At 37.9% G+C, this 18,635-nt stretch overlaps 1 protein-coding gene across 2 annotated transcripts in view; it reads right to left on the bottom strand.

Moving 5' to 3' along the window:
- MOSPD2 (motile sperm domain containing 2) overlaps window positions 1-18,020 on the bottom strand; it is a 32,046-nt gene extending 14,026 nt beyond the window's left edge. The window contains exons 1-8 of one of the 2 annotated variants that reach the window (XM_084201305.1): window positions 17,964-18,020; window positions 17,684-17,750; window positions 8,683-8,838; window positions 7,875-7,961; window positions 6,423-6,577; window positions 3,968-4,028; window positions 2,713-2,751; window positions 1,617-1,741 (exon numbers count right to left, since the gene is read on the bottom strand). In XM_084201305.1, coding sequence (XP_084057431.1) covers window positions 1,617-1,741; window positions 2,713-2,751; window positions 3,968-4,028; window positions 6,423-6,577; window positions 7,875-7,961; window positions 8,683-8,838; window positions 17,684-17,750; window positions 17,964-17,972 — 699 coding nt within the window. In that variant the 5' untranslated portion in view covers window positions 17,973-18,020. Of the gene's footprint in view, window positions 1-1,616; window positions 1,742-2,712; window positions 2,752-3,967; window positions 4,029-6,422; window positions 6,578-7,874; window positions 7,962-8,682; window positions 8,839-11,764; window positions 11,858-17,683; window positions 17,751-17,963 lie in introns of those variants that run through there. The other variant, XM_084201306.1, reaches the window with a different exon arrangement.
- Window positions 18,021-18,635: the final 615 nt, after the last annotated feature.

Consider the following 18,635-nt stretch of genomic DNA (forward strand, 5'->3'; position numbering starts at 1 on the left):
TAATATGCTGAGATAAAGCTGTTTTTCTAAAATTGTTAAAACCCCTGGAGTTCATCAGACAAGTTTACTACTATTCTACTACTTTATTTCTGCCACTGCAACTTCTTACCCCAGACAAACGATGTGGATAAGCTGCCTCCATGATTCTGAGACTTGTTAATGCCCTCAGAAGATGGGCAACATGGAGCCAGCTTGATCAACAATCACTAATCAGCAATCAGACCTTTCAGGCCCAAGGCAGGATTACAAATAACTCTAATACTGTGTGTTTCATCAGATGCTTCAGGAGGATATTTAGCAAAACCACAAGATTTTCTTTAAAGACATAATGAACTATTAGGTAAGATAGTCTAAAAAGCAGATGGGAGATACTCTGCTTTAATAAGGAAAAAAACTTGTCCCTCTATTGCAACAATAGGATAATACCACAGGAGGCAAGCCCAAAACCACTGCTAAGCAACATTCTATCCCTTACTGAAGCTGCTTCAGACATCATCAGCCCTTCCCTCAATGCCCATTCCTGCTGTGCAGTAATTCCAGCTTTCTTCCATATGAGAAAGTTCTTCTGTGAGACTGGGAGCTGGGGCAGCAATTTTCCACGGAGAAAAAGGGTATCTTTTCTTCAAGAGTCACATGCACTTTTTAAAGGCATCCTAATCTCAGTCAAATGAAAGTCAAAGTAACATTCTTTTATGTTCCCCAAACAAGTTTCTTACGTCTTGGCCACAATAACACTGCCCTGAATTCATATACAAAGGAAGACGGCCTCCCCTACTATTGCTAAAACACAACCCTCCTTTTCTCCATATTGTTACTGCCATAATGCCAAAAGTACTTCAGATAAGAAAAGGTGGAAAAAGAACCATGAAAAGTAACTCCCCTGCAGTGGGCTTATTCTACTACAATAAATGGCCTACTAATATTTTAAAGCATAATTTTTCTGCTGATTTATTTTAAAGGTTATGCAATACTGATCTACTAGCCTTGTGAAAAGTGAAACCTGTTGTGCAAGATGCTTGTGCTGTTCCACTCCAGATTGCACTAGAACTGGATTCTGGTTTTGTTAAACTGATGCTGCTTGTACCACTTTGGAGCTCTACTACACTCTTAGAAAAGAATCTTCTACAGCCATGTCTTAAAATGCAGCCCTAGAGATAGCAAAGAAAAATAGCTACAATATAACTGTCTTTAATGAATCAAAGCTCTGGAGCTGGACTAGAACTCTCAGAGGACAATGAAACCTACTTTCTGTTCATAGAACTTGCTTCATAAACAAACACCATCTCTAATTCACCAGGGAGCAAAAAAAGTACAATTACAATGACGCTTAGTTTTTCAGACTTTCAAGAAAAATTATCTAAGTGGCTTTCAGGGACTTATAAGGGCATGAATAATTCATAAAAAATAGTAGCAGTAGCTAATGTACTTAAGAATGTAGATATCAAATTCTACATATGAAGTTCACCTATTTTACATTATTTTGATTTTGAAATTATCATTGGCAAAACAATTTCAAGAAATCTCTCATCTGTGAAGAGCCAACCCTCAACCCCACACATGAAATTTATATAGGTGTCTCAATCTATCACAACAGAAACATGACATTTAGTACTTACAGTTCCACCCATGTGAGGTGGCAGATACTCTCCACTGATGTATTCCTGCACATCATTCTTGTTTGCGAACTTCAACATGCTTATTGCCTCTGGGCCAAGCCAACCCTTCACGATTTTAAAAGCAGCTTTAAAAAAACAAAACACCAAACAAAACAAAAGGTATACATGAGTTAACAGGAAAGCAGTTTTGTTATTTTATTTTTGTAGGCTTTTTTCAGTGTATTGGTAGATCTTACATAACTCAAGTGAGTTACATCCCTCAAGATATTGCAGAGCCCGTTCTGAAAGTATCTATTATATTTGGAATGAGCAATGCAAGGGGAAAAAGGTATTATTTACAGAGAAAATGGAAGGAGTATCTTTGATTGAATAACTGACAACTCTGCTGTCTTAGAATTTAGCCCTTGAAGTACTGAGCAGGTAAAACCAATTGTGTTTCTGAATCTGAGTGAGGGAGGTTGAAAAAGATGTATACACTCTTTCTTGATGAAATGTCTTGCTGATTTAAAGGATATTTGTTTAGATTTATGAAGCATTTACAAAGACCATTGTTATTTCAGTGACAGTAAAACATGAATATGCAGGAAAATATAAAGTCAACATAAAAATACGCATTTTTACATAGTGTAAGGAATAGCATATTTATCCTGTACATCATAGTTACAGCTAATTACTGAAGTACCCATATCAGAACAAATGTAACCACATCAGCACCCAGTGTCAGGCATCTATCCTAAACTGTGTATTCTAGTTTTGAGCTGGTTATAAATCACCATCACTGCTAATGACAGGATTCCTGAAAGGATTCTAGTTACCAGCATTCAAGGAATAGATTATTTATTGAGGTCTCCTAACATTTGGAAACAACAGGATGAGTACAGACCTCATGTGAAGTATGATCCAAAATACAATGATAGAAGGAAAAATATAAAGGATGCAACCTTTAAACTGACAGATTTAAAGATGCATGTTTAACAAACTCCCTTATTCATCTGTATCTACACAGAGTAGAAAAATGCTTGTTATTTATGCTGCTAAATTTTAAAAGTTATCACAATCAGAAAAGAAGAAAAAAAAAAACAGAAAAAAAACTTACCATTCATTATCCATGGCATTTCAAATATTACTATCTTTGCTGAAAAGAAAAAAAAATCTGAATACGAAGTGCTAGGTATTTCTCTCTCTAAGAACAAGAACAGCAATAACATTCATGTAAAAAATAAGTATTCACTTTTACAAACCTTCGTGTTCACTTCCCTGTAAAAGCAATTTCGTACAAACTAATTGCTATTTAGAAACATTAGCTGTTTGCTTGGAAAACAAGTAATAAAATTCCAAGTTATACTTGGAATATATTGTTTACGTATTATATATTTATGGAATATATTGTTTATGCTCTATTGGTTATGTACTTTCTGAGATATTACTTTTCTGATATTCTGTAACTAATAACTCATCTCACAAATAAGGTGAAGACAAGATCTCAACCTGACCTAGAAAACCAGCTACTGAATAGAAGAAAGTTTAACAAGTATATTCAGCACCCCTTAGTTCAAAAGGAAACAAATAAGTCTTGTACGTGTATTTTTTCCTAATATTCTTTATTTAACCATATAAGTTAGAAAACACTTAAGTGTCCCAATTTTTTTTCCTCTTGAAAGTCAAAGTATAAAAAACAGTGTCGCACTTGCCTTTAAGTTTGATATTTGATCAAAGCTTTGAACTTTGATCAGCAAGCCAAAATTTAATATTCAGAATTTAAGCAATTGCACCATTCACAGACACTTTCACCTAAAATGTAGCTAGTATAAACTATGCAGTGTTTGCCTATGCATCAAAAAACTAGCAGGCAAGTACACAGAGTTTTCTAAGTGTGCACAGAAAAATGCCTTTCCAGAACACATAATTTTCAGAATAAACCATTTTCATTTTCACAATAAACCATTGCTCCCCATAAATTTCTAGAGCCATTCATTCTTTGACCACTCAAGACTCCTAAAGGACACAAACTATCATCAAAGTTTGTAAAACTTCTACACAAGTAACAAGCAAAGGAAAGCAGGTCAATTCCTTTCTATTATGTGCTTATTATAGTTCTTACTAGGTATAAACATAGTAAGAACTATTACTTAGTAATAATAATAAACATTATTATTGCACAAAAAGAGTTGATTTTTGATGAAAGTAAAGTTTATTCACAAAATAAAGTTGTACTGATTTCAGGACAAGATGAAATTACCACAGAAAGCACATGGAAAAAAACCCAACAATCTTCAACAGCTTCTATCATATTATGAAATGCTCTTGTTACACCAGTCTACAATGCTTAATACTTAACATACAATACTTACTGAGGAAGTTTGGGTAATAATCTGTAAAACAGTTGACAATAAACCGGACAAAATCCAAGTCCTAAAAAAAAAAAAAAAAAAAGCCAAAAACAAAACCACAGCATAAACCCAAAGCAAGCCAAAACATTAAAAAGTACAGGCTTAGTTAAGGCATTTAATGAAAAGCACAAGATAGATAAATTGTAGTCAACTACGACCAAATTTCACATACACTACAAATATCCTCAAAGCACAATGCAAGGCTTCTTCCTCCATTAAACTGCTGCAGGATTGTGGTCACAACTTCCCCTTATCATCAGAGAAAGAAGTCAATAGACCTCTGATCACTGCAATAACTAAGGTCTAAACTACTGCTGAGTATCAACAGGACTTAATATGTGCAGGAAAGATACAGGAAAAAGAAATCAAGCACTAGAGAAGCTTGACAGGTGGAAGAATACTCAATATACTGAAATTTCCCTTCAGTAATTATCCTACATACTGTTCAATATACTACTGCACTCAGTATTACATTTCCAAAGAAAAAAAAATAGGTTTCCTTTGAAGAGAATTTTTGGGTTTAATATTAGTTGGTGGCATGCAGAGAGACTGTGGGCAGAGACAGAGCTCAAAAGAGCTGCTTCTATACCACCCATTTTCAGGATGCTTCTATCCAATGAGCAACTGTACAGAAATAGTACGGTCAGCCTCCTTTGCAAAATTCCAGGTATAATGGAACTGCATCACACAGTAAAGGGCAAGGAAGGGTTTTTATGAAACAGGTATAGAAATAAAGTAAGAGATACCTTGCCACAACATGGTACTCAGGTGGGAAGCTAGCCATGAGTACTTTTCCCAGTCCTTTGAACAGAAATGACCACTACTACTAATTTCAGAAATAGTACAGAGCGCTTCTGGCTGAGGATCCAAAGCCTGTCATAACAGTAACAATGGGGAAGGAGCTCCTAGGTTGTCATAAACACACTACCAAAATATTGCAGAGAGAGAAAAAGGCCCCCCAAAAAATAACACTGTGTAAAGGGACCACCCACAACCTGAAAGCTTTTTAAGTGGTTTCAGCAACTAGAAACTAACTTGACATCTTTACAGGCAGAAGGTGGCCTCTAATAGAAGCATTTATCTCAACTGTCTATTGCCTGTACCAAATGCAATATCTTTCATTTAACAGCACAAACACAATGATAGATTAGAATGATTAGAATCTCCATTAATCAGGATGCTGCTCTCTGTTCTGCTGCCTATCCAAAAGCAGCACTATCAGATAGCAGAAGGGGTAGATCCATTATTTTGATGAAAGTCTGGACTTAAAAGTGCAGATTTCACAGACTATTCAATAACTGCATCTATTCTAGTTACCTGAACTGGTGCAACAAGCCATGAGCTACCAGAATTATCTCCTGCATGGTGATAAAAGTGATATAGCAAATGTCCATAGCAACAGAACAAACAAATGAGGCATGCTCTGGAAGAGAACTCGTAGATTCAAGTTCTTTTTCTGTTAGGACAGATTCATCAATTACTCCACATGGCTGCAAATAGCCATTAAAAATATTCCTGTTCTGTGATAAACATACTAACTATAAAGCAAGACTGTAGAATGGGACAGTTACAGACAGCACTTGCTGAGATTTTGTCTCTGGGAGTCTCAAAGACACAGGTGGAAAAAAGCTGCTGCCGGATATAATTCATAAAACCCAAATCAAATTAATCTTGCACATCAAGGAAATTATTACAATCCTTTACTCCTGCTAAGTAAAACTGTGGTTCCAGTACTATCTTTAGGACCATAAACAGACAGCTCTCACTGTACAGGTAAGAGCACCAACCTTGCAAAACAGAATCACACCACATTTATTTTTCAAATTACTTCCCCATAAGCTGGTGGCTCTGTACTGCACAGCTGCAAGGTCCCAATGCAACATGAATAATCTTGCCTATGCCAGATATAGACAAACTTCTGGAGTTGGGTTTGGGGATGGGTTTTTTTTGCTTACATTAATTCTTGCCATACTACCACTACCACACAAAAAAAGCACAAAGATACAAGTTCCAGCCATTCCTGTAATAACAGGACAGCATGGCACTCTGTAAAAAAAATGTAATTATTCTATTGTATAGAAATACATTTTATTTTTTAACCTATAGACAATCTGTGAGATTTTTAGTTACTAGATTAAACCTATATGTACTGATAGGCAAGATCTCAACCTTGCAATCTAAACCAGCTCAGCCACCAAACTAAAACCAAGTTTTCAGCATATTGCAGAAGACAAAATTTAATATGTAACAAAAGACTTTGGAAACTGTCGTGTCATGGGAAAAAGCTCTACCATATCACTTATCTCAATGACTGTTAAGTTATTCGTGTGTCAAGGACTGCACAGTGACTTCCTTTTTTCTTGTAACACAAGATAAATTCCAAAAGTAATCAAGACATGACAGTAAAAATACTTACTATGTGACTGATTCCAGTTTCAGCCATGTCAAATACCACTGTCAAGGGCTTTCCATGATCTCTCTTGGCATAATGTTCCAACCAAAAAGCCACCAGTTTCTTTTTTTCAAGTTGCTGTTTAGGATCTCTTGTATGATGCTTCACTTTGAACCAAACTTGGACAAAAACAGATGTAAAAGTTGAAGGAACAATCCAAGCAAACAGAAAATATCATGTAAGTAACTACAGAGGATACACTGAAATGTATTAACACCTCTGAGTTTGTGTTTTATACTTGTCCTGATTTTATGACCACTGAATGGCCAGAAAAACCACACACCTCTTCAAGCACCCCACATTTCTCACTTTTTTTACTATAATTTTTTAGAAATTGAAAATTCAAAGAATTATATGTCAGAAAAAACAATAAAGTGGAAAAGTACTTTTTGCATATTCAAAGACTATTTACCTAGATTAGTATTTCATAATTTAAAATTAAATCACATGGTCTTCTGGCAATACTATGTTCAGCACATGTTCTAAGTATTGCTGTAAAATTAATGTTTCCTTTTCTTCTTAGGTTTCCTACGGCACTGCAGTTGCTTTGTTTTGAAAAACTATTTATACATGCATTAAGCATTATATAAAAGCAACAGATCTTTCTAAAATAAAATTTTAAAATTCCAGGAGGTGACCAACACTGTAGAAATGAAAGCCTTGTATATATTCTTCTGGAATAAAAAAATGAGTCATTCAGAGACTTGTTTTTCCATGAAAAAAAAAAAACCACAGGCATAATTCAAAGTAAAGACTTAATAAAAATGTCTGAATCCAAATTAGTGATTATACATTAAGTGAGAAAATAAATATAAATATTCAGGGCAGTAATGTGAAGAGTAGCTTCCATTTTTACTACCTTTACCATATCTAAGTTATACAACATATCTGAAAATAACTTTAGATATGCTCAATATTCTTCTCCCTGAAACCTGGAAAGCTGTAGTAAAAACCAGATTTCTTCTCCATGTCTTTTACTTCCAGTTGCAAAACTAAAGTAAAAAGCAACTTGTTTCATGTAAAGAAACAAATGTTTTTAAATATAGCATGTTAGCTAGACAGTATTACAAGATGAAGAGAAACCACTATTCAAACACAGAGCATAGTTTAATCTATTATATTCTTGTTTAAGACAGTGTTCACGTCACCAAGCGTGTCACAGTCAGGCCCATGGTGTGATTCTGAGGCCGCCCTGTGCAGGGTCAGGAGTGGGACTCCATCACCCTGCTGGGTCCCTTCCAACTCAGTGGCTTCTATGATAAATAAAACCTTTAGAACTCAATTACCTTTTTAAGTAAAAACACTAGCCAATATGTACCTATGTCTGTTCTTAAAATGCTTATTTTTCAAGAAGATAAAATGCTGAAAACAAAAAAATGACCAAAGGCTGAAAATAGTCTATTCTGTATAACTTACATAACTTATAGCCCTCTTTATCGTATCCATGTAGAAAGAGAGCACCAATTTCAAATAACCATTTTGGAAGGACAGATTCTGACAAGTCTGCAAAACCAAATGAAATATTATTTCAGTAATCATATTAATACTCACATTGTAACTTAACAGAAGTCACTAAAAATGGAAAAGTCTAGCAAAAAAACCTCAAGCCACTTTCCAAGGCCTTTATAAATTAATACAAATAGTAAAGATCTCAAATTATCTCAATATCTTATTCTCATGCTACAGAGTAGAATCTATTTATGAAGTAAGAATAATTGAAAAAAATCTACAGAAAAAAAAAAGCTGCAAATGTTTACTTTTTTCATATTTGAATCCTCCCCACCACGCTCTATCCTTCAGAGTGTGAAGTCCTGTAGACAGAGTTCACCTTCAAAATATTTACAGAGCACAAACATGAGATCTTTTATTTACTGTACCAGACCAGTGCTATTACAATGAACAACACAGCCCTGTTTGTTGTGGGGTTTTTTGTTATTTGCTTTTTCTCTAGAATTCTATGATGCAAAGAAACAAAGCAAGAGATAGCTGCCTTCCTTCCCCTTAAACACCCTTTCAATGGACATATGGAACCACAATAAAACTGAGACACTACTGGTCAACATAAAAAGCAATACTTTTTCTCCTCTTTTGAAAGTTCTTGCTCAGCTCTCCATTATACTTGCAAACCTTTAAAAGGTTATTAATGAAACTACATATAGAGGTCAGTGGTAGTTCAAGAGAAAAGCAACACACACCTTCAAAATCACTGTATAACATAGCTTACCATTAACTGTGTATTCTTTCCTCCACTGAAAGCTTTCATCAATCATCTTTAACGTATCATCCACAACATCATGACGCCAAATCAAGTAGTTTTCAACCCATTTATCATCTTGCTGAAGTCTCTCCACATCTCTAGAATCATATTTATCTGATTTATCTAGGAAATAAATAAGTTACTGTCTATAGCATTTGCTTCAGAAATGTGCAGAGATTTGTTAAGTGAACGTCTATAAGCATCTACTCAGTACATAGGATTTCTCTTGCAGTTTCAAATTTTAGAAAACAAAACACAGCAGGATAAATTAATGAAAACCATTTATCTGCTGCAATGATATTTAGGGACACTACAACATTAGTCTCACTAGAAAAATATTTTCTGTGATCTTTATGCAACAGAAAAGCCCAAGGTGCTTGGGACAGGTGTAATTTTTCTAAAACCAGTTTTCTGCAATTAACATGAATTAGTATATAGCATTAGAATCTGTGTACTGATTAATGCATATAGCAAACATCACAAGTACATGCTTGAGTTCTCAAACTTATAGGTATCAGCATGTTAGACCATAAAAATGTTTGACAACAAATATAAAATTTGTGGGTTTGTACATGCACTATACATAATTGCATTAAACAAAATTGTTTTCTTTTAAAAAATTACAGTTTACACTTGTTATAAATTGTTACCCTACCCAAAAAAAACACTACATGCAACTCTAGAGTAGCACAAAAGCCTCCAAGGTGTCTTGTAGCTTCTTATATCACATTAGCAACATGAAAGAGGCTTACAGGCTTTTGGAAGTACTTCAGATTAAACAAGACTTGCTGCTGTTCTGGCTTTTTTTTATTTTTAACAGGAAGGTAGAACACAAATGGTAAATGGACCTATTTCTACTGTAGATACACTAAAACAGAAGCCTAATTTTTAAATCAATGATCCTCTGTCTGAGAAATGGGTAAAAATAGAATGTAAATCAAGAGCCCATAATAAAAAAAGGCTTCTGAAAGCAACAGACACTGATACATATCTCTGCTAACTAATAAAAAACCATAAACTCTTAAAGTATTCACTTAAATTCATTATTACCATAGAAAAAAATAAGATTGTTAATAAAAGAGATTTAATTTTCACATACTGAAAAGAACTGTTCCTCTGTCAATAGCAAACTGCTTTCAGAGCCATTTACAACTATCTAGAACTGTGATATAATGGCTTGGCAATGTGTATTTCAGTCATACAACTCTGAGGGAGGAGTTAAGAAAAAGACACCACTAAACTCTGCTAATATTTGTTGTTTTACTGGCCTACATGCAAAAATATAATCTATTTTACTTGTCTTTCAATTTATACTGTTTCCTGTTATGAATTAGTGAATGTAACTGCAAGAATATACCAATTTAAATGTGTCCATTCACTAGATTGTAGTTGCACTCCCCAATGCATCTCTTCACATCTGACTGTGTCTCACATCCATCATCTACCATGTTCCCTTCTTCATTAGGCTTCAAATTTTTCCTTCCCTTAATCCCATTCCACTACTTTACTTTGTTCCTTAGACAACCCTAGAATTTAATCCCACTTTCCTTAATCTTAGTCCCCTACTTTCTTCTCTGCCCAAAAGCCTCTAATCCACTAAAATCTTTTTAACTATTGAATTTCCTTTTCTCAACATTTCCATACTTGCACTGGACAGCTGGTTTCCTATATTCTGAGCCAAGTGAAGCGATCACTCAGCACCAAATGAAGTGTTTAACTTCTCTGTGGCTCTACAGGAACCACAGATGAACTGCAAAAATCCTGGGAGTAAAATTTTGAAGTCTCAACTGCTCATTTGAAATTTGTAATTCCCCCAATGATTTAGGAAGTTTTGTCTGAGAAAAGCTAGCAGTACTGAGTTTTAAGTTAACTACTTCACCTTGGTTTGATAAGCTCAAACACACTGGCTTCCAGCTATGACTGACTGCAGTTAACCAGCCAAGCACTTTGCCGAAATCAGTCCCGTGTGTATCTTATATAAATATGAGATTAGGGTACTCTGTAATTAAAAAGAAAACCCACCACCAGGCAAAAACTAACAGGGTAACATTTCACAACACTTTTTGAGGCTCTCTTTGCTTTCAGTATCTTTCTGAGAGCACAACTGTTAAAATGAGAGAATTGTGCAACTTGCATCAAACAGTAATTTAAAACCATTGACATACCATTACATGGAACAAACCACAGAACACATTTCTCAGCCACTAACAAGTTTTCCCAAACTCTAAACTTAGAGAATATTTTTAAGAACATAGACATTTAACTTTGAGAGTATTTTAAGAAAATGAAAGAGAAACAGAGAAAATGTTTAATCCAAACTTGCAACATCAATGGAAATCACTGCATTCAGTGATTAGGATAGTTAAAAAAGCATCTTTCCCTCTCTTCTGTAACTAAGTTCTCAACAAGACAAATGTAATCTGAATTTACATATATGCTACAATATAGCCTAAAACCAGGGGAAACAACTATTCAAGTTCTACATCCACAAGCACTTGCAGAATGCCAGTATTTGAATCAGGTTAGCTTGAGACTGACAGATCAACAGTACTGAGTACTAAATACTGTATGACTTTTACCTGCTTGATCCAATTCTTGCTACAAAATAAGTATAATTCAGAATGAAAATGTGAATCCAAAACAAAGGTGTTTTATGTCACACACAAAAAGCAGAGTGATATAAAATTGATGGAGTCCTTCCAAGAACTCAGGGACTGAAAATGCGTCAGTTCAGAGGAGGAATTCCTCCTCAAAACTGTACATGCCGCATAATTCTACAGACATCTGGAAACTTGTTTTCAAAATATACTGTGAAATAATCAGAATGTTTCTAATTTTAAATCATTCATGGAATACTTGGGTGCAGTTGCTGTATTATTAGAAACTTCTGGAGTTAAATGAGAATTAGTTGAAATAAAATAAGACCTTTGGGATTCTCAAAAAAAAATTATATACATCCTGCACAACAACTAAGAGGCCAAAAAAGAAACAACATTTGAGGGACACCCATATGGAAATTCAGGTGGAATTATAAAGTGAAGTAACTTACCTCAGACAACCTCCAAGCCTACCCATTTAGATACCTGTAACCATATACTGATGCTTTTCTCAAAGGAAAATTAGTTAGTTGCTTCTTCACACTGGCAGGACTGCCACTAGGACACTGAGACACTAAGTTTAGTCATCCTCAGCTCAGGAAGAGAGACATCTCTGTAACAGAATCCATAATGAACAGAATTTTGTAAGGTATTTGGAACACACAGCACTCACCCCAAAGGTAACACAAGGAAGAGCACTACAAAATATTTCTGTTCAAAAAGGGCTACTGAAAACCTTGTGTGTGGCAGCAGTGCCAGACTTTTTGTGTAACATTTCATAGTCCAGAGGCTTGGAAACCTGGCTGCTCCCTCAGCCCAAGACACTCAAACCTTTCTGTATCATAGAATAGTTCCACAGCCATGGAAGAGGCAAAACTGGGATGCTGCAATACTTTTCCATTGACACAGGACACTGTAGAAACTAAGAAAAAGAAAGATCCAAAAAAAGCAAGAAAAAGCATAATCTGCCAAATTACGAATTACACATAAGGGAGTGACAGTAGCAAGGAGACGTGGCCATTATTAACCCTCTATATTCCTTTAGCTGAAAGCTCTTCAAGAAAATTTGAGTGAACAAAATTGACCAGGTATTTAACCTTATTTTGAAAATAGTGGGTAAAAGTCACTGTCATTTTCTCATTGGGCATTTGAAGTCAAGAGAAAAGACTGGAAGAAGACAAAAGTTGTTTGAACAGCAACTTCTTATATTACTTGCCTTCCTTTTTTTTTTTTTTTTTTTTAGGTTTAGTGAGGACTTCTGTCCTTTCCATGAGCACATTGAAACTCTACCACTTAATTACTATGTTTCAACATAAAGAATCTTCTGTAACATCAGAGCTCTGAAAACACCTGCAGAATTACCCAAAACTAAATGCACACAAATTTCACTGCAATATTTTCACTAGAAGATTTCATTAAGTTTTCCGAGGCACAAATTGTAAAATCCCTTTTCTTTGTTACTCTTTTTTCACTGCCATCTAATTTCCATGCCAGGAGCCCCTGGAGCAGGTCCAGTGGAGGGCTGCAAAGAAGATTATGGGACTGGAGCACCCCTCTAACGAGAACAGACTGAGAGAGCTGGGCCTCTCCAGCCTTGAGAAGAGATGACTGAGAGGAGACCTCATCAATGTCGGTCAGTATCTGCAGGGAGGTGGCAGAGGATGGGCCCAGGCTCTTCTCAGTGGTGCCCAGCAACAGGGCAAGAGGCAACGGCAAAGAGAGATGCTCAGGAAGTTCCTCCTTAGGGTGAGGGAGAACTTCTTCATGGTGTGTGACTGAGCCCTGCAACAGATTGCCCTGAGAGGGTGTGGAGTCATCCAAGGACTATCTGCATGCAAACCTGTGCCCTGTGCTCCAGGATGACCCTGCTTGAACAGGCTGGACCAGACAAGCCAATATGGTTCCTTCCAACTTCAGCTATTCTGTGATTACCAGAACAGTGCTGTGCGGCTGTGTTTTCTTCTAGTGTTTATGCTTTACGAAAAATAATATAAATTTGAGAATATTCAGCAGGAATATAGAAGAATAACTACAGGACTTAAAACCAGGCAGCACAGCTGAGTTACACATTAAATTAATCCAAAGAAGTTCAGAATTAAACACCTTAATGACCTCTCCCTTCAGAAAAAACTCTTATCTAGAAAAGTAGCGCTACAGAACAAGCCATACATAAAGCTAAGCAGGGACAGCAATTGCAAATCTTTTAATAGAGAAAAAAACCAAAAACTGTACTGTACAAAGCAGAGGAGAAAAAAGCAACTTCAAAAAGTATGTCAAGTGTTACTTTACACAGAGACTCAACTTAACTACAGTCTTAAAGCTATTCCAGCCAAGAATTCTTGGTCTAAAATGGTCACAATCATTTCTCTGACTTTGGCCGCACAGAGGAAACCCATTTTAATTGGCTGTTGATGCCAAACATTAAACTAAGTACAATTCAGATATGTGCCTTCAGTTGCTACATGAGAAAATCAGCAAGACTAGAAACAATTTAAGAAGGTCAGTAGCCATAAAGGGACAAGGGCAAAGAACAAAACAAGCACTATTTCCATCCAATAAGGAATTATTTCAGTAACCTCAAGCGGCAATAGACAAATAAAATATCCACAGTCACAAAGTGAGAGAAACAAACTTTTAGCAAAGCAGAACACTGTCAGTGACAATAAAGACTGCTTTCAATAAAAAAGGTCAATCATTAATGTTACAGGGCCTTTTATGAAGCTATGTTTCCCATCTTATCCTTCCACCAGTCTCAGCCTGAAAGCTAAGAACCAGGGGAAACAGATTTTCAGAGCATAAAAAGACATTCAAGTATGCAAAACATTACCTTTAAGAGTCTTCTACAATAGTCTTATCACTGATTTTTAAGGGTGTCCCATCTGTCTAAAAATGTATTTGCCATCAGCCCATATGATTAACAAAACACCTTTGCTACTGGCTTAAAGAAAGTCATGGTGAAATTTAATCCTTTACATTGGAAGGATGGGAAACCTTTCTTGCAAAATCTTTTTTGAAAATTAAGATTTGCCTGAAGGAGAAAGGAAAAGGATATAAGTGGGGAGGGCCAGGAAATCACAGGCAATTAGAAACAGTTAATATACAAAACAAAATAGGAACAAAACTAGCTTACTGAAAAAAAAAATCAAACAAGACTTCATTGTAAATCATTTCCACTGTAACATTAAAATAGAAAGTAATAGCCCAGAAATAAGAGCTAATTTTAGAAATCCTCTAAGGAATGGAAATTCACTATAGAAAAAGACATGCTTGTTTGCTAGAAAACATTGTTAGTGCCAGTCAGTGCTAGAAAAAAAATCTTTTGTTTTCATTGTTCCTTTCACCAGTAAAATCATTTACGTCACCAACTCTTACAAAGACTCTAAACAGGCAAAACAAAAATTAGGCCCAAAACCAGTGAAGACAAAGTGCTTCTGCCTACCACATCAGACAGTGTTTGCCAGTCTATTGGACTAACAGGGACACTATTGGAGATAAACCTTTTAAATACAAGGGTTTCATTATTGGGACATACATTCCTCAGAAGAACTGAAGTTGTCTTTGGAATCCAGATAGAAAGTTAACTGAAGAGGAAAAAACCACCACAAGATTTCAGTTAATAATAAATACTGTTTTGCAGATAAGATCCAACAGTGGCCAAGCTTTCCTTCTAGAACACTTCAATGGCCAAATTATCTAAAAAACTTCAGCAAGAAAGTTCTCCTATAAATTTTGGGAAAATGAACCAGAAAGGTTCTCTGAAACTTTCACACTATATCTGACTATCAAAAGCATCTTCTGATTTTGTCACATAAATGAAACAACTGTATAATTCAAAAAAAAACAGATTTATGGTGCTTCCAATTGCTGAACAGAACTTTCCCCACCTAACTTTGAAAATTATCAAGACCACAGCATATTATTATTATGATAATTATAATACATGTTGGAATATTAGACTTTTCTGGATCAGCTATATAATGTATTTTTGTAGATTCTACTTAATCTAAAAATTGTATTCTGCCAATAAATAATTTCAATGAAAAAGTAAGATTTCAAAGACCGTCTAGGTTTTCTTTTACAAAAGTAAACATTACTGTAAAGACGATCACAGCCCTTTTGACCATTACCAAATCTTCCGGCATGAAGAGGGGTGGGAGGGAAACTAGTAACTATGAGTTACAGAATATGGAAGAATCACTTGAACTTTGATGATCAGAATTACTGTGTTTCTAGAATAACCAGTTACATTGTTTTCCCCAGAGGGAAAACAAAACAGTGGCAGCTGTAACCTCCAGGAAAAAGAAAAAAAAAGAAAAAAAACCAACAAAAACTTGCATGAAAACTTATCTCCAACTTTAACACCTGCAGTTCACCTGTAAACAGAATAAAGTTTGCTCTGTAGAGGCCCACAATTTTATGACCACACTAAATTTACAGGAAGGATCATCTTCTCAGTGTAGCCTGACAGTGCCCTCAGTTTTGAAAGCAGACTAAAATTCCTAGGTATGAAGCAATCATTTGCACCTTTACACCCCAAAGACGCTGGTTTGAGGGTGTCTGCATACATGCAGCCCCACATTCCTTTGATTAAGAAGCATAAAAGAATATGGTTTAGAACACATAGAGTAAAGGCTGATAGACCAGTACAAAATTAAAATCCTGTGGTTTTCACTCCTGATTTTGGTCATGAGAACATTAATTTGCTTGTGGCATTCCTAAATTTGTGGCAGAATCTTAACAACACAAACTCAAAAAAGTCTTAATCCTATTTTCTTGAAAGGGCCAAGACCCTAAAACCATGACCCAAAAATGGGCTTACTGTGAAAAAGTGTTCAAAATACTGCAAATAGGATTATAGCTTACCTTGCAACAGTATTCAGTTATTTAATGGCTGTACCAACCAGCCCAACAGAGACATCATTACAACTAGAGAAACTTGTGGAATTACAAGATTTTAAGCAGCAGATCAACTGAAAGAGTAATACCCCTTTTCCACAAGCACTGTCCCAGAGCAGTCCTAGGCTTTCTGAAATAATTATTTCAGAAAATAATTTATGAGTGTTACTCTAGGATAATAAAATACAAAGCAAGTAGAATCACCTACCATATGAAAATATACACTAATTGAAAACATTAAGAGGCAGAAAAAAAGATCTTTATTCACTTAGAAATATCAAATGGTAAAATAAGCTCCCTCTACTTCAAGACTTTCTAACAAATCTCATCATCAGAAATAAAGGTCATCTCTAACCAAGTCCAAAGTAGTTTCGTTGTACCACCCTAAAGACCTTCAAAGTTTTCCAAAATCATGTTCCAGCCCACTACAATGAAGAAGGACATAATTCTTACATAAAAGTGATAGATACCAAGGTAACCTCAATAGTTCTGATCAGAAACATCAAAGCAAGGCATTTGTTTGCAGAACTGAGGCCCATATTAAAGGAAACGCAGGCAACACAACTAGGGGACTTTTACTGTATTTGCACTAGAAATTGCACAGAAGCAAGTTTTTAGTAAAATGTTTCATTGTGACTATCTAGAGACTTACTGTTTACTGCAGTTGTTAGCACACTCTACATTCTTCCAACATAAGCAATGCAAATCAACCTTGAAATAAAATGAAACCACTCCAGGCTTACTCCAGTCTTCCCTCTCCCCTAGGCATCCCCAGGCCTTCATTTACAAATTCAAATGCACCTGCACTTAAGAACCGAGTTGGACATGCAGCATGACCCTAATTATGGCCTGCATGAAATTCAAGTACAAGTTACTCCAGAAAAACAACTCTTCCTTTGACAAACTCGGTGAGGTCAGAATGCCTCCATTCCCCCTTCCCTGGCATGTTTTATGTTCAGAGAGCAACAAGCATAGCAACGTCCCAGGCCACACTCTCCAGCCAACCAAACACACCTGCAAGAGAAAAAGACCAAGAGCTTTGCCCCAACACATCCTGCAGCCCAAGACAGCGACCCAGCACCGAGAGCCAGCACACAAACCTGCTGTGCACCGTATCCTTCCATGGATTCAGACACCCTAACTGCAGCAGGGCAAGTTCAGGCTGGACATTAGGAAGAAATTCTTAACACAAAGAGCGATTAGATATTCGCATGGGCTGCCCAGGGAGGTGGCAGAGTCACCGTCCCTGGAGGTGTTTGGGGAAAGGCTGGATGTGGCACTCAGGGCCCTGAGCTGGCTGACAGGTGCTCAGTCACAGGTTGGCCTCGAACATCTCGGAGGCCTTTTCCGACCCAGTCGATTCTGTGAAAAGGCACGGAAATTCCCAGACCTGGGAAAGCAGGATGCCCGGAGCCCCGAGAGGAAAAGTGACAGCGGACAAGCCCCAGAGCCCGCACCCACCGCTCCCCGCTCACCTGGCAGGTACTCCGCCTCGAAACGCCGCCGGGTCTCGCTTATCAGGGCCCCCTTATCCTGTCGCTGCTGAAAAGAAATAAGGAACAGGAGGGCCGTGAAAGGAAAGGGAAGGCCGGGGCCCCAGACAGCCCCAGACCCTCACCTGTACGGCAGGGCCCAGCCACCCACCCCACCGGCCCACCAACGCCGAGCGGCTGCGAGTAGAGGCTGCGGAGAGGACACACGTCAAGCAACCACGAAGGCAGCAGTGAGAGGGCAGGGGCGCAGGGGCTCACTCACCTCAGCCATGATCCAGCGGGTCCGCCCGCGCCGCCCGCACTGAGGCGGCTCCGGCAGCGCGAGGAGCGGCGGGAAAAGGGGATGGAGCGGCGCCCGGGGGGCGGGGCCTCAGCGAGACCCGTGCCCGGCAGGCCCCGCCCGGCCCCGCCCCTCGCGGTGGTCCCGCCCCCGCCCGCGCTCCCGTCATGCTCCCCGCGGCGGGAACTTCGGAGCGGCCCCGCCGGCCGGGAGCCGCGGCAGTGACCGTCTCGTCCGGCTGGGAGCCGCGGCACGGCCTCAAGGGGCTCCGCCGGCCGGGAGCCGCGGCACGGCCCTGCCGGCGCGGAGCCCGCGGTCGCTGCCCTTGTCTGCACTCGGTCTCTGTGCGGGAGCGGGCGGTATCGCGGCCTGAGCCGGGCGTCGCTGCGGATGCTGCAAGTTGAGTGAAGCTTGGTGAGACGGCTGCGGTTCCCTCGGGGTCCCCGGGGCCTCCGCTGGGCGAGGAGGGAGAGAGGGAGGGAGGGAGGGAGGGAGGGAGTCTGCTTGGCTGCAAAGTGACTGGATGGTTCTTCAGAGATCTTTCTCCTTCGAGGCCTTACAATTTTAACAGAAAATAAATTATAGCTGTTAACAAGCGCTATGCTCGAGAGAAGGCTCTTGAATTTCAGAACTCAAAGCACAGTTACCTTCCAG

The sequence above is a fragment of the Fringilla coelebs genome (assembly GCF_963513975.1).
Source record: "Fringilla coelebs genome assembly, chromosome: 2".
Taxonomy (NCBI): Eukaryota; Metazoa; Chordata; class Aves; order Passeriformes; family Fringillidae; genus Fringilla; species Fringilla coelebs.